This window comes from Maylandia zebra, linkage group LG11, assembly GCF_041146795.1.
Source record: "Maylandia zebra isolate NMK-2024a linkage group LG11, Mzebra_GT3a, whole genome shotgun sequence".
In the NCBI taxonomy this organism is placed as follows: domain Eukaryota; kingdom Metazoa; phylum Chordata; class Actinopteri; order Cichliformes; family Cichlidae; genus Maylandia; species Maylandia zebra.
Window position 1 is genome coordinate 37,433,060 of NC_135177.1, and position 15,138 is coordinate 37,448,197.

The 15,138-nt window shown below is 51.3% G+C and overlaps 3 protein-coding genes across 11 annotated transcripts in view; 2 read left to right on the forward strand and 1 right to left on the reverse strand.

Moving 5' to 3' along the window:
• The window catches only part of LOC143421178 (ectonucleotide pyrophosphatase/phosphodiesterase family member 7-like), a 10,548-nt gene extending 8,821 nt beyond the window's left edge, over positions 1–1,727 (reverse strand). The window contains exon 1 of the mRNA XM_076890350.1: positions 1,101–1,727. The gene's annotated coding sequence lies outside the window, so the exon portion shown is untranslated. The remainder of the gene's footprint in view (positions 1–1,100) is intronic.
• LOC143421180 (small ribosomal subunit protein uS12m-like) lies at positions 320–2,608 on the forward strand. Of its 3 annotated transcripts, none has more exons than XM_076890351.1 (3): positions 320–514; positions 1,947–1,997; positions 2,071–2,608. In XM_076890351.1, the coding sequence occupies exons 2-3, from the start codon at positions 1,949–1,951 to the stop codon at positions 2,451–2,453; spliced, it is 432 nt and encodes a 143-aa protein (XP_076746466.1). In that variant the 5' UTR covers positions 320–514; positions 1,947–1,948; the 3' UTR covers positions 2,454–2,608. The 3 variants fall into 3 exon arrangements, with proteins under 3 accessions (XP_076746466.1, XP_076746467.1, XP_076746468.1); XM_076890352.1 differs by having other exon boundaries at positions 320–488; XM_076890353.1 differs by lacking the exon at positions 320–514 and adding an exon at positions 682–851.
• Positions 2,609–2,744: 136 nt separating this feature from the next.
• LOC101469912 (uncharacterized) lies at positions 2,745–13,546 on the forward strand. 7 transcript variants are annotated; one of them, XM_076890344.1, is made up of 11 exons: positions 2,745–2,854; positions 4,203–4,890; positions 4,988–5,060; positions 5,429–5,541; positions 6,645–7,345; positions 8,438–8,746; positions 8,927–8,987; positions 9,696–10,003; positions 10,102–10,191; positions 10,441–10,594; positions 10,797–13,546. In XM_076890344.1, exons 4-11 carry the CDS (start codon positions 5,478–5,480, stop codon positions 11,522–11,524), a joined length of 2,415 nt encoding a protein of 804 aa, XP_076746459.1. In that variant the 5' UTR covers positions 2,745–2,854; positions 4,203–4,890; positions 4,988–5,060; positions 5,429–5,477; the 3' UTR covers positions 11,525–13,546. The 7 variants fall into 7 exon arrangements, with proteins under 7 accessions (XP_076746459.1, XP_076746461.1, XP_076746462.1 ...); XM_076890346.1 differs by having other exon boundaries at positions 4,652–4,890; XM_076890345.1 differs by lacking the exon at positions 2,745–2,854 and adding an exon at positions 2,872–3,162 and having other exon boundaries at positions 4,652–4,890.
• Positions 13,547–15,138: the final 1,592 nt, after the last annotated feature.

Below are 15,138 nucleotides of genomic sequence, written 5' to 3' on the forward strand. Positions count from 1 at the left end.
GGTTTAAAGACCGAGGTGAGGCCTGCTGTGAAGGTCTGAGCATGTGCGGAGGAGGGAGGAGAAGAGGAGCTCAGGAGGTTCGTGGATGGACGGCAGGAGGAAGAAGAAGAAATCAGGAGAAACGCGAAGTGACCCCGTCCGCTGGTCCTGGGGCGCCTCTGTCAGTGCGCCCCAGGGCAGCTGTGGCTACAATGTAGCTGCCATTGCCAGTGTGTGAATGGGTGGATGTAGTGTAAAGCGCTTTGGGGTCCTTAGGGACCGAGTAAAGCGCTATACAAATGCAGGCCATATTTCGTCCTGCAGGGGGCAGTAATGCGCCAGTAGAGGCCGCACTGACAGCGGAAGGATTTCCGGGTTGTTGAGAGGTCGTGGTGCTCGTGCCGCGACGTCCTTGATAGATTTCACTGGAATGCCGTCAATACTTTGACCGGTCAGAGTTCCGATTCCTTCCGCCGGCGCGGAGGCTGTTTGTCCGGGACTCTCAGCAGGTGTGCGTGGAGCGAGCAAACTTCCGGTAACCCCTGTGTGTGTGCGCGTGTGTCCTGAAGCTAGCCGATGTTAAGCGTTAGCCACGCTGTCTACGTATAAACATCAGCGCGTGCACAGGTGTGCTCCTTCCACAGGAGTTTAGTGCAGGGGTGGGCAACTCCAGGCCCCGAGGGCCGGTGTCCTGCAGGTTTTAGATCGCACCCTGGGTCAACACACCTGAACCACATGATTAGGAGAACCTCTGGAGAACTGCAGGAGCTAATTTAGCCTTTAAATCAGCTGTGTTGGTTCAAGGACACCGGCCCCGAGCCTGGAGTTGCCCACCCCAGGTTTAGTGGAACAACTGCACGCGTTCAGTTCTCGTGAGTTTAACAGACGTTAAACGCTGACGCGTGCACGAGGACCCACCGAGAGCTGCTGCGTGCTCGCGCGTAAAAACAAAGGTTTAATCTGCAGTAATTCTAGAGAAGCCACGGAAAGCTCGTGTCCTGCTGCCAAGACGAACCTTTTAGTTTCTTTTCAGCTTCTTTGTAATCAGATGAATTCATGTTTCATATCGAGCAGGTTAGATTATGGTAACACGTCACTGGCTCCCAGTCCTGCACAGTCACCTTTTAAAATGGTTTCCATCAGCTCAAAGCTCTCAGCGGCTTGTTCTCCGAGTACGCCACCAGAACCCGGACACACCTGTCGGCCACCAGCTGCTGGTCTTTGTGCCCAGATCAGATCTCAGAGCTGAGGATGCTTCTAGTTACTGTGGTGCTGTTCTTGGCACACACTTCCTGCTGACCTGAGGTCAGTTAGAGAAACTGTTGTAGCTGTGACCAACCAACACCACCTGTACTGAAACGAGATGGCTGTAAACATGCTGTTAAAAACTTTATAAAGCACTATTTCTTAAATCCAGCTTCACACACAGTCAGTTCTAGAGAGCAGGGCTCCATGATGCAAATGAGCCTTTATACACAACGTGTTTCACGTGCAGTCTAACAGCTGCAGAGCTGCAGTTTTATGTTTTTGTACTGTTACAGGTGCTGACGTGTAATAACAGCCAAACTGACCTCGCAGGGAGGAAGTAAAGTTTCACAGCCGATGAGCGAGTCCAGCTGTCAGTGAGCTGTTTGATTTATAACACGAGACACAAGCCGAGCTTTGCGCCGACGCTCGTCTGATGGACAAAGACGAGGACCGCTCTGTTTCCTGAATAAATGCCAGAGTCCTGTGACGAGTCGTCCCAAACGCGTCGCAGACAAACGTTTGATTTTAAAGTGCTGATGAAAAGTTTGGGCGGAGCTGACGTTAAAAGATGCAACCCGCTGAGGGGTCAGGTGACCCAGCCCAAAATACCAACCTGAAATAATGTTTCAGTATAGTATAATAGTATAATAGTGTTTGATGTGGGCGTGTCAGCTGATGGTTGACGGTCTCCTGACAGATGTTCTCGTCTGATGTTTCAGGAATGGCGTCTCTGTGGAGTCTGAGACCGGCACTGACGTCGCTGATTCAAGGTGTGTGTCAGACATCAGGTGAACAAGCGCCGACTTTATTTCAGTGTTTAACCATAAACCCCTCCCTCTGCAGCGTCCCAGCACGCCTCTGCATGGACCGCCCCCCTCCTGTCCAGGACCATGGCCACGCTCAACCAGATGCATCGCCAAGGGAAGCCCAAAGTCCCTCCCAAAGCCGTTGGAGCCACGTTTGGCCGCCCCCAGCTGAAGGCGGTCATCCTGAAGACGATGATCCGAAAGCCCAAGAAGCCCAACTCCGCCAACAGGAAGTGCGCCCGCGTGCGGCTGTCCAACGGGAAGGAGGCGGTGGTGTTCATTCCCGGGGAGGGGCACAACCTGCAGGAGCACAACGTGGTGCTTGTGCAGGGGGGTCGGACACAGGACTTGCCCGGGGTCAAACTCACCGTGGTGCGGGGCAAATATGACTGCGCTCACGTGGTGAAGAAGAAGCAGTAGACTGACTGTGGGGGGAGGGGTGCAAGGTGTGTGTGGTGACCTCCTGCCAGCGGCGGCGACGGTCCTGAGCTTCACTCAGCTCCATGTTTGTGATGATCTGCTGTCAGTGTCCAGAATTAAAGACACTTCCTGTTCATCCTAAAAAAAATCCCACACTGTTGTTGTTGTCGTCACTTCAGTTTGAGTTGGTGTTTGTTTACAGGACGTGTCGAGGTCACATTTCAGAGGGAAGTCCCTAAAAAACAGGCAGCGCCGCCTTTCACAGAGGCAGCCTCGCTGCCGTGTTGCATATTTGATGAAGAGATGAATAAGCTCAAATATTCAGTTTGCCTTCATGTGGGAGGAAGAATAAAATAAAGGCCTTGGCTTGACCTGTGTGATAACCTGTCCATGAGTTCCAGGTGAGTAACCTCCAGGTTGTTGCAGTCTCACCCGCAGAGTTCACAGGTGACTGTGAAGCTGCTGCAGATGTTGGTGAGGCTGAGGTGAAGTATGATGACGTAGATGGAAACATCTGGCTCCTTTTGTGTCACCTCAAGTGTGCGCCCGCCTCTCGCTGCAGTGTTGTTGTAGTTCACCTTCCGGCCAGCGGCGGCAGCACTGTTGGGTTCAGTTGGGACTCACCTGCTGTCTGGCTCTTCATTTTTTTTAAAAACATTCTCCGGTTTTCAGTTCTCCTGGAGTCGGTGTGAGTGCTGCTGACAGACAGGTGAGAGCTCCATCCGTATACCTGCAGGTTAGCTCGCCAAAGGCGGCTGTGAAGCCTTTAAACCGACGCTCCGCCTCCATCACAGCTAATTAGCGTTAGCATGCGCTAGCCGCACTCACAGCTAAGCATCAGCCGCTCTGCTGTCAGGGATGCTCCTGTAACACCGTCGGGTTTAGATCCTTTTTCGGGCGTTTCTTTGCCCATTCTGTACGGACGAGTGTGTTTGAAGCTCCGGGCTTCTCTCTGAACGCTTTACGTTAACATAGCGGGCTAGCTCCTAGGCTAGCTGATGGGCTAGCTGGCTGTCCGTTTGATGCTCCGAGTTAAAGCACCAAAAACCATCAGCGTGAGCTCCGAGCTGCTGTCTGTGTGATCAGGAAGCTCCGAACACACACTTTAATGCTCACCGTGCGGTAAAGGAAGAAGAAACAGACAGTGAGAGCAGACAAAGACACACAGCGCTGTGCAAAAGTCTTGAGCCACCTCTCATTTCTTTATGTTCTGTGATGAAAACGTGAAATATGTGCAAACACTGAACCACTCGGGCAGCTTCCTCCAGCAGCTCTCCAGCCTGCTGCTTTGGATGTTTCTGCCGGTTGTTCTGTTCCCTGTCAGGATGATCCCACACTGCTTCAGGGGTCCGGGCTCTGGGGAGGCCCATCCATGACTTATGGTGTTCCACAGTGACGGTCCCACACCTGGGACTCAGGTGGGGCACAGAACAAGAGAAGAGGGCAATTTCTAATTTATTTGGAGCACAAACAAAATTAATTGAACATTTAAAAATAAAACGTACAAATGGATTTCAAACATACTGTTCATGTGGACAATACACATTTGAACAAAGTTTACTTTTTGTATGAAAGATATTTTTGTTGGTTTGTATTTATTTTGTTATAAAGTGACTTTTTAATAGCATGAAGCTTAAAGGTACATTCACATTTTCTGTTCAGTCTCTTTCGTCCTGTAGCGCTGGCACAGTGTCCTGTAATGTTATAACAGTGTTCTTACAAACGCACCGATGTGTTTCTTTATCTCAGCTCCCTGTGACCAACAGAGCGCAGCATGCGGTACCCGCGGAGTCGAGCTCGGCTTCCCGTGTCGTTTTGCCGTCGACTGTGCGGCAGCATCACGTTGCTCACGACTGTTCAGTACTTAATCCCACAATTGATCTGAGTCTAAAACTGCCTGTGGCGATCCACTGCATGTTTCTATCCAGATGTGCTTTCACTGCGTTGGCAGGTGCTGCCAATCAGATGTTTCTAGATGTTCCTGCATGGTGGATCAAACTCTGATGATCATACTTGATCAGTTTGATCAAAGCTCTCCAATGCTGGCTGACATGCAGCTGAAACCAGGACAGAGCCTCCACCATGTCTCACAGATGGCTGCAGACTCACTTTTGGACCTCCTGACCACCTCGCACATACTGACCATGATTTGAACAGATAAAGGTTAAATTCTCCTTGTTTCCCTTCTGTTGGAGAAGTGGCCCCCAGTAGGGTAGCGGTCTGTGGGGAGGAGGCGTCCAGTGATACGTGGAGAGGTCCGGAGGATGATGAAGTTAAGCTGAGTGATGCTGTGTGCAAATGGAGAGGAGGCGGGGCTGCGGTGTATCGATCTAGCTGATTCAAAGCGACCGATCAGTGAAACATCCGTCAGCGTGGAGCGCCGAGGCTTCTTTTCAGGTCACGAGGACAGAGGAATGAGAGAAGACTCCTGATGATGGTGAGCCACGCTGGCTCATCGGTGTGTCATCAGGACAGAGTGGTGTCGCAGACGCTGACGAACGTTTAAGGTTGATTAATGTTTGCTTCTGTCTCAGTGTGAGGATTCACTCCAGCCGGGCGACGGCGGCTTCATGCGGCTCATCTCAGAGGAAACCAACCAGGCTTCAGGTACGTCTGCACACTAACACTCTGTGGTGCTTTCATTGTGAGCAGGAAGCTTGTGAACAATTGTTTATTGGTCGGAGCGAATGTGGTTCAGGGACCGGAAGGTCGCTGGTTCAATCCCCAGCTCTCTCTGTCCTGGTCCTTGTGTCCTTGGGCAAGACTCTTCACCTACCGCCTACTGGTGTTGGCCAGAGGGGCCGATGGTGCGATATGGCAGCCTCTGTCAGTCTGCCCCAGGGCAGCTGTGGCTGCAGCTGTAGCTGCCTCCACCAGTGTGTGAATGTGAGAGTGAATGAACAGTGGGATTGTAAAGCGCTTTGAGGGTCTCGAAAAGCGCTATATAAATGCAATTATTATTATTATTATTTCAGAAGCCTGAAGGAGACGCATCAACACTGAGGAGGAGGAGAGCATGAGGAGATGAATGGAGTGAAGGAGGAGCCTGAGGAAACAGGAGAGGACTGTCAGCAGCTCCCTGCTCAAGGTTAGGGACCCTCGTTGGGTTATTTTAGTGTCAGAGCGGAGTTACGGGGGGAGCGCTGATATCAGGCCAAGGCTGGATCCAACAGCTCTGCAGGTATCAGCAACAGGCTGCAGCAGGAGCGTCTGCCCAGCGTCCTCCTCTACCGCTGCTCTTCTGATTGGTTTTCACGTGATTCATATTGAAAGTTGAAATCCTTTAAAACGTGATTTCTCTTTCTCCCCTTCTTTCCCCCAGTCAAGTCTGTCCCGCATTCAGTAAGTGAAAATAAAATAAACAATAAAAGGTGAATCAAATAGACCATTACGGCAAGGCTGGGATGGTCAATTTGGTAAAGTAAATCCGTTGGGCATCTTTCTTTGCCTTTAGACAACAATTCTGATGCAAAAGAGCCAAACGGGACAGGCCAAAAAAAAAGAAAAAAAAAGAAAATAGGAAACAAAATTGAGCTACTACTTTTCTATAGCAAATAGAAAAATATGCAAGACATTGTGTCCACCTGACTAGTCTATGTTCATTTAATGGGGATTTGAAATACTAAGTTGATCCCACAAAACTTTAAAATATATCTTTATACATTTTTTTATTCCTCCCAGTTTGCAGATTATGCAACCCCACTGTGTGCCCTTCAACTGCCACAGCAATGTCAGTGTCATTACTGTAAAAGGACATTTTAAAAGCATGTGTAATATTCTTCTGATACATTCTTTCTAGGGTGTGCATAATATTACACGGCTCTTTGCGAGTACAATTACATGGCACTGCCTGGGACTGCGCCATATGAAATGAGAATGATTATGGCCAGTCTGAGTGGTTATGTTGGGGAAAGAACAGCGGGACTGTAACCTTCAGCACTAGGCATTGCTTATCTCTTCTACACACTGGGGAAAATGTGCTAATATAATTACTTTATAAGTATAAAGTATCCATGCTAAGATAATCCCAGTGGTCTCATCACTGTCCTCACCCATTACTATCTTCACATTTCATTCAACAGTCAAAGGTTAGATTTTAAAAATAAACACTCCAACATCAAAAAATAAATAAATAAAAATAATAAAATAAAACGTGATTTTAATGATCATTTATGTGTTTGTGTCCTGCAGGGGCGGGGCTCGATCCAGGTGTGCAGAGTCTCTCTGTACCAGATGAACCGGCTTCAGACAGCGCTCACCGGTCAAAGCGCCGCCACCGGTGCTCGGTATGCGGCCGGGAGTTTTCGCGTCCCTCCCGCCTGGTCGATCACATGACCGCCCACACGGGCGAGAAGCCGTATAGCTGCTCGCTGTGCAGCAAACGCTTCACAAAGAAGATAAACGTGGCGGTCCACCAGCGGGTTCACACCGGAGAGAAGCCGTATTCCTGCCCCGACTGCGGTGTCAGCTACGCCCAGCTCAGCTGCCTGCGGCGTCACCGGCTCGGCCACGCCGCAGAGAAACCCCACTGCTGCTCGGTGTGCGGGAGAGGATTCGTCCAGCGGCGCCACCTCGTCCAGCACGAGCGCACTCACACTGGAGAAAGGCCGTTCCTCTGCTCGCTGTGCCCCAAGAGCTTCGCCTCCAGGACGGGGCTCGTCGACCACCAGAAAACCCACACGGGACAGAACCTGTACTCCTGCTCCGTCTGCGAGAAGGTTTTCTCCACGGCGTCGTCCTTCAGGGATCACGTGAGGCTGCACACGGGGCAGCAGCCGCACCCCTGCTCGCTGTGCGGCAAGAGCTTCAACAGGCCGGGTCTGCTGAGGAAACACCTGCAGAAGCACGCCGAGCAGATCCAGGTGGTCAAAGTCGAAGGTGTCGACGGAGAGGTGAGTGTTACACAGGTGTGGTCACATGACTGCTGGAAGAGTGTGAAAGGAGGGATTGGTCTGTGTGAACAGTTTCCTTAGAAGTGTCACATTTTCCTTTTGTGTCGTGACTTAAAGTAGGCGAGAGGCTCGCTGTGATTGGCCGTTTCTGGCTCACGCGCCGCTCCTCGCAGTTTCTGTCTGTCATAAGCAATAAAATCAGGTTCAAGCTCAACGAACTGAAGCTTAAATTCACTTAGTTTCACTTAGTGTCACGCTTTGCCCTGACCTCCTCCAACTTCACACTGAAATCCTGGGAAAAGAGGCGGGAATTCATTTGGACCAGTCAAGCAGAATTCAGGACTCGGACGGATAACAGGAGAAACACCAAGTCCGAAGTTCTGTTTGGAGGTGGAGCTCACAGCGATCCAATTCAGTTTTAAAGCTCCAAAGGTTCTTTATATTGTACAGTAGACCCTACAACAATACATACAGAGAAAACCCAACAGTCATATGACCCCCTATGAGCAGCACTTTGGTGACAGTGGGAAGGAAAAACTCCCTTTTAACAGGAAGAAACCTCGGACAGAATCAGGCTCAGGGAGGGGCGGGGCCATCTGCTGTGATTGGTTGGGGAGAGAGAAGGAAGACTGACGTTCTCTGAGGAAACATCAGACAATTCCCAGTGAAGTCGAACAGTAACGTGTCCCCCCACAGCTGGAGAACCAGATGTTGAACACCAGGTGTTAACCTGACAGCAGAGCGCTGGGACAGGGTCCCCTCTGCTCTCCTGGTTCCTCTCAGGGATCATTTTGTCTCTTCAACTCCAGGTCGGACTCATTATCGTAGTCGACGCCCTTCTGACCCCCGAGTCTGCGATTCGATTCTCAGGTCTTTATTTTAAGACACAACGTGTCGCCACAGAGGGCGAGATATCGGGTGTCTCGTCTGCACTCAGACAGACATTATCAGCATTACCTCTGTTTATTCTCTGCTTTCTCTTCCCGAGCCTGGTTCTGTCTTCCTCCTTGTAAAGATGTAAAGCTGCTGCTGTGAGTTGGTTTGAGCTAAAAGTTGAAGCTTCAGGTTGTTCTCCGTCTGTCTGAAACTCAGGGGGAGATGAATCTTCACTGCTTCCTGTGTCAGAAGGACTTCTTGTCTGTGGAGAAGCTGCTGCAGCACCGGCAGCTCCACCAGAGGGCGCAGCAGTTCACCTGTGGCGTCTGCGGCCGAGAGTTCGGCCGAGCGTCGCGGCTGAAGGAGCACATGCGCTCTCACACCGGAGAGAGGCCGTACCAGTGCGACGTCTGCATGAAGCGCTTCTCTGTGCTCAGAGTGCTGAGGAAGCATCAGGAGATCCACGGCAGGGAAGAGTGCAGCACCGCCGCCGCTGACGACCAATCACAGCCTTCAGACCAGCCGGTGAGCAGTCAGCCTCGACTTCAGAAACATGCAGAAATTGGAAATAAGTGCAGAATGTAAGAGGATTATTTGACGTCCTCAATGGAGGACGTGTTTGAAATGTAGGAGCCGCAGGTTAGCTTCATAATCTGCTCACAGCTGATGCAGGTAAACTGACCTCAGATCTGCGCTCTGTTCCAGAAAACGGGTGAATCGCTCAGCGGGATGAAAGTGGAGAACGGGAACGCAGACTCGGCGACCGGTGAGAAACTCCAGCTCCTCGTTTCAGACGGGTCGGCCCGTTCGCGCTGCGGCAAAGCAGCTTTTCATTTCATGCCACACGTTATGTTCTCCACAGTTTAGCTGTCCGTCCTTTTAGTCTGTGAGAATCCACGGAGGCTTTTTCTCCTGAATGACTCCAGAGTGTAAACGTTATCCCTGAACATCCGTCACATCTCAGCTAACACCTTTCCTTGGCGCCGGTGTGCTGCTGTTGGATGTTGGCGTGCTCCTGCGTGTCCTACAGCAGATTAGCTGGCGAGGACTCGGGCGTTAGGCAGTGTGGTGAGATCGAGACTGAGCTGTGTGAGTGAATTTAGTGCGGCATGAACTGAGTGATGTTTGGAGAGAGCAGTGAGGTCTGAACAGCTGTGGAGGACGTTTGCAGAGGGTTGTCAGGTCCGGTGATTGTGAATAATTCTGCATCAGGGACCAAAATAAGAAAAAGGATGTGACATTTAAAGTGACTGAGCTTATTGTTGTGTTTTAGAAAGTGGAACAAGTTCCTCTCACACTGGTCAGCGTCACTCGGGTGGGCTGTGGCAGTGGGTAAATCTGTGTGGGTGGGAACAGGCTGAAGGAACCGTGGAGCTCAGGTTTACACTGAAGCGAGCTTTAACGATACGGCACCAGGTGACATGAACAGCTGAGTTACGCACGTCCTTCACTCCCTCTTCCTGTTCGTCCTCAGACGGGAGCACCGATACTCCGAAGGGAAGCTCCTCCCACAGCTGCCTCAGCTGTGGGAGGAGCTTCCCGGGGATGTCGGCTCTCTTGGAGCACGCCAAGGTCCACGACTCGGAGAAGCCGCACCGCTGCCCGGTATGCGCGAAGATCCTCAGCAGCGCGGCCACCCTGCGAGTGCACAGGAAGACCCACATGGCCGACAAGCCGCACGCCTGCAGCATCTGCCCCCGGAGCTTCCTGAAGCCCTGCCTGCTGCGCCAGCACATGAGGACCCACATCAGGGACGGGCTCATCGCCGACCCCGCCGACAAGGTGACGCCCAGACTTCAAACCTCTTTCATCTGAGCGTGCGTTTGACTGAAGGCAGGAGATAGAAACTGCACTCAGATCAGATTTTGTGCATCTTTCAGGTGTTCTGGTTCGACATGAAGATCGAGGGCGGGAAGGTGGAGCTGGGGATGAAGAAGAAGGAGGAGGTGGATGAAGGCGTGAATGAGCAGGTAAGAAAACAGCTGGTCTCAGGTGAACCTGTGTGCAGGTCTGAGGTGCAGAACGAGGTCAGCACAGAACGCAGCAGCTGTAAATGAAAGGCCTCACCGACAGACGCTCCGGTCCTCTGTGTGAACCCGCGTGCTCGCCATTCACATCACGTCACACTGATTTTAAATTACTTCCATTTATCTGGAGACATAATCACGCTAACATTTAACTGTAGTTTGATTTCCTCCTGTCTTTGTCTACTTCTACAGACCTCCGTAGATGTTTTCACCGGAGTTGAGCCCTCTGTTAACAAACCCCGCCCCACTGAGGGGCGGGGCAACAGCGAGGAGCATAAAGAGCCAGACGTGAGCGGGCTGATAAACTCTGATGGTGAGGAAGAGGACTGGAGGCCAGCGCGCGGCAGTGAGTCTTCATCTTTAACTAATTAGTTATTGATTGTTCCCGACTGGCTCTGTGAGGGCAGCGGCAGTTTGGTTTTTTTCTAAATGATGATTGGATGGCTGCATGTTTGACCCTGAAACGCTGACTGCCCTCATAAAGCCTGCAGGCACTCTCCTCAGCAGCAGTCGGTGTTCCTCTGAGTTCTCTCTGATGTCTCTGACAGACCCTGACGGGCCCACAGACCCTGACGGGCCCACAGACCCTGACGGATCCACAGACCCTGACGGGCCCACAGTTCCTGATGTACCTTTACACCCTGATGGATCCTTAGATCGCGATGGGCCCACAAGTCCTCGCGGACCCTTGAATCCACAGGCCGACAGTGGGGCTGATGGGAAATCACGGCACTGCTGCCCCGTCTGCGGGCGCGACTGTTTCAAAGCGTCGGCGCTGCAGAAGCACCTGCGGATCCACTCGGGCGAGCGTCCCTTTCAGTGCCCCACCTGCAGGAAGAGCTTCATCCAGCACGTGCACATGACAGAGCACCAGAGGATCCACACGGGAGAGAGACCCTACACCTGCAGCATCTGCAGCAAGAGCTTCACCTTCTCCAGCGCGCTGCGCCGGCACCAGCGTCTGCACACCGACGCCCGGCCGTATCAGTGCCCCATCTGTCCCAAGACCTTCAAGCAGCGCAGCTCGCTCAAAGAGCACCAGCTGACGCACTCGGGCGTCCGCTACCAGTGCCCGCTGTGCAGCAAGAGCTTCAGCCGCGCCCTCGAGCTCACCTACCACGTGGACGTGCACTCGGAGGCTCGGCCGTACTTCTGCGACATCTGCCAGAAGAACCTGAGCGGAGCCCGAGTCTTCAGGAAGCACATGAAGAAGCACGAGCTGCAGCCAGCCGGGCTGAGGGAGGCCGGGACCTCCTCGACCAATGAGAGTCTCTGAAAGCGGTGAGAGAGGGAGGCCCGTGCTGGGAAAACCAGTGTGGACAAAAGTCAGCGAGTAACCAGTGAAACCAGTGTGAGTTCAGCCTCAGATATTAGAAGGACTTCAGAGGACGCGCTCAGTTAAATCTGCGTTAAAGGAAAGGTTCTGAGATGCTGTTAGCCCCGCCTCAGCTCACTTCCTGTTGCAGCTGTCATTACATTCCTGTCGTGGACGCAGTGAAGAAACAGGAAGAAGCATGAGCCTTCAGCCTGTATGCTAAGCTAGGCTAACAGCATCCCAAGTAACAGAACGAATCTCTGCCTCCAAACGAGCCACCGGTCCACGATCCGGCCGGCTGATTGGACCACACTGACCCTTTAACCAAAGTGCTTTTGGTGCCTGAACCACAGACGCGTGTCCGGATGTGACCCCTGAACTTTGCTGACAGCTTCTCATTTGGAGGTCACGTGTTTCAAACGAGAGGCGTGGTCACGAAGGGTTTTTCAAACTTTTAGTGCTCGTTGAATATTTGGTGCTACACATCAGCAGCCCTGGTTCTGATTTCATTTCTATAGAGGTAAAACAGCTGATACACGAAGGTCAAAGGTCAGCTACACAGAGGCCTTCGTGCTGTTGTAGAGTCTGAACTAAAAAACTGTCCCTGGACCAGTTTGTACACTTTTAAAGTCACCACGTCTTTAAAGCCTCTGAGCTCACCTGAACCTGAACCTGAGTTTGTTTCCGGAGCTCGAGCAGCTGCGTGTTCCTGCAGAACCACAGATTCCTCCACTACAACCAGGAAACACTAAAAGACGAGTGCTGAACGCTCCAACACTTCATCGCATCCTGAGGAAAGATCTGTGGAATTATGTCAACAACAGAAATATTCCCGTCACACGACTGATATTTTTCTACCAGCAGGTGGCAGTACGCCTCTATGAACTCTATGAAGTTTTATATCTACACTCACTGCCCACTTTATTAGGTACAGCTGCTGAGTTTACAGAGTACAGATCTCTGGAAGAAACTGCTCGGGTGGTGCCCCAGATCAGAGGAGAATGACCAAACTTATATAACTTATTATAACAAAGGTATGCAGAAGAGCGCCTCTGAGCACATCACACCCTGAAGCAGATGAGCTACAGAATATCTGCCACAACATCCAGGATCTCTCTGTCGGGAGGGCGTGATGGTTTCTTGGCACGTCCGTGACAAGTTCACCGTCCTCCAAACGCCTCCACAGTCACCACATGTCATGGATGCGGTCCACAGCTCTGCAGTAAGTCTGTGATGGTGTCACGTCAACACGGAGAGTCTCTGAGGAATGCTTCCAGAACCTCGTCGATGCTGGGAAGAAGAAACAGGGTCCAGTCCTGTACTGGCAAGGTGTAGCTAATAAAGTGGCTGCTGGGTATGATTTATCTTCTCTTGTTACAGCAGCTCAAGTTAAATACAACAACGTGTAACAGGGAGCTTAAATGAGTGGGATTATGTGGCGATCGTGGCTCAAGAGTTGGGAGTTCGCCTTGTAATCGGAAGGTTGCCGGTTCGAGCCCCGGCTCGGACAGACTCGGTCGTTGTGTCCTTGGGCAAGACACTTCAGCCGTTGCCTACTGGTGGTGGTCAGAGGGCCCGGTGGCGCCAGTGTCCGGCAGCCTCGCCTCTGTCAGTGCGCCCCAGGGTGGCTGTGGCTACAATGTAGCTGCCATCACCAGTGTGTGGATGGGTGGATGATTGTGTATAGTGTAAAGCGCTTTGGGGTCCTTACGGACTAGTAAAGCGTCATACAAATACAGGCCATTTACCATTATGTCCATGAATGAAACTGAAATCTCCGCCAGGTGAGAATACCTGTGAGAGTTTCTACGTCACGTCCAACAAACCTTTCACTTCCCCATGAGGGATTTTCCCACGAGTTGTAGATATTTCCTGTGTTTAAATGTTTCCATGTTCAGTCTGTGGGAAGCAGACAGGAATCTGAGGTGTCCCAGCATGGAGAGAGTTTATAATCTGAAACATTAAACTGAGACCTTCACAAACTGTTCGTGCATTTTATTATTTACATATCAAATGCATTTATGGGGTAAACGACCGCCGTCTCTGGGCTGTTCGGTGGTGTGCAGAGCACCACCTCTGATTCTTAGCTACATCTTCGCTCACCCCAACCGGCTGCAGCAGATGGCCCCGCCCCTCCCTGAGCCTGGTTCTGCTGGAGGTTTCTTCCTGTTAAAAAGGAGTTTTTCCTTCCCACTGTCGCCAAAGTGCTGCTCACAGGGGGTCATATGATTGTTGGTGGTTGTTTCTGCTGATGCAGAGTTTTCACTCTACAGTACGAAGCACCTGGGAAGGAAAAACTCCCTTTGAACAGGAAGAAACCGCCCAGCCTCAGGGAGGGGCGGGGCCATCTGCTGCGACCGGTTGGGGTGGGTTTAATGTGTAAGCACACTGTTTTTTTTTCTTTTTGGCGTGCCGTTTTGGACTGTGGGGGTCCATCAGAGAGAGCTTCACCAGATTGGGCATTTGCCAAGAGGCCTGGTACCACTGGATGGCACCGGAATTAAACGATTCTGTAGCAAAGCAGTAGGAGGCCAGGATTGCTCCAAAGCACCAAAACAGGACAGCTCAGCGTGAAGAAGCCGCTCTCAGCTCTTTAAACGCTCCGACGCGTGAAAGCGCCGCCGAACGATTCTAGGACGAGGCGTGGTCTGTTCCACTCCTGATGTGTTTTGGTCATCTAGTGATGTCACGAACATAGATCATTCATGGCAGTGAGACACAAACAAACAAATACCACTGAAGCTCTTCCAGAGTAAAAGCTCTGCTGATCCTGCTGACTCGGCTCCTGTTCATCAGGCGCTGGCTCGTGTCTGTTGCTGTGAGCTTGGAAGAAGCCAAACACCTGCTCACAGAGCCTCACTGACGCCTCCAGGTGTCAGACACCTGCAGCACGGCCTTCAGGCTGCTCGCGTCAACACATCTGGAGATGTTCTGCATATTTTTAGTTCACTGGGTTTTTCCTGAAGTCATATTTATTTAGTTCTCTCTTAATTATGTCCCCCATCTATTTACTTACCATGTTAATTTCACTTCCTGTGTCTCTTCCTCACGTCACCACAGCTTGTGGAGGCCTGGTTACTGCCTGTTACTACAGTTCACAGTGCAGGAGCTAACAGCAGCTAACGTGGTTAACTCGACACGGTGCTGCATCTACTTTTAATTTCTTTTTATTGTTTCTAGCTTCACCTTTTCTTCAACTTCTTCCACAATAATTTTTTTCTACAAGCTGGAACAGCAACTAGGGGAGGGGCCTGTGTCATTAAGGACTCTGATTGGATATTCCAGGCCAACCCTGTGGGCTGGTAATTGGGCCTGCAGCCCGGCTCATCGGCCCAAAAGTGCGCTGGCCCAGGGGGAAGATGCTGTGTGTCCCAGATCAATTTTGTTTTTATAATTATTATTGAAGACATTGTTGAACATCTTTGAAAAGGGGGCAGCTCACAGTACAGAAGCACATGTGGCACAATCGAGCCGATCATGTCAGAGTGTGTCTGTGACGGTGGCGACCCGGGTAGTGAAGATTATTCGAACATTAAAGATTATTAATAACACAACGCAGATTAGTTTGCTTTGCA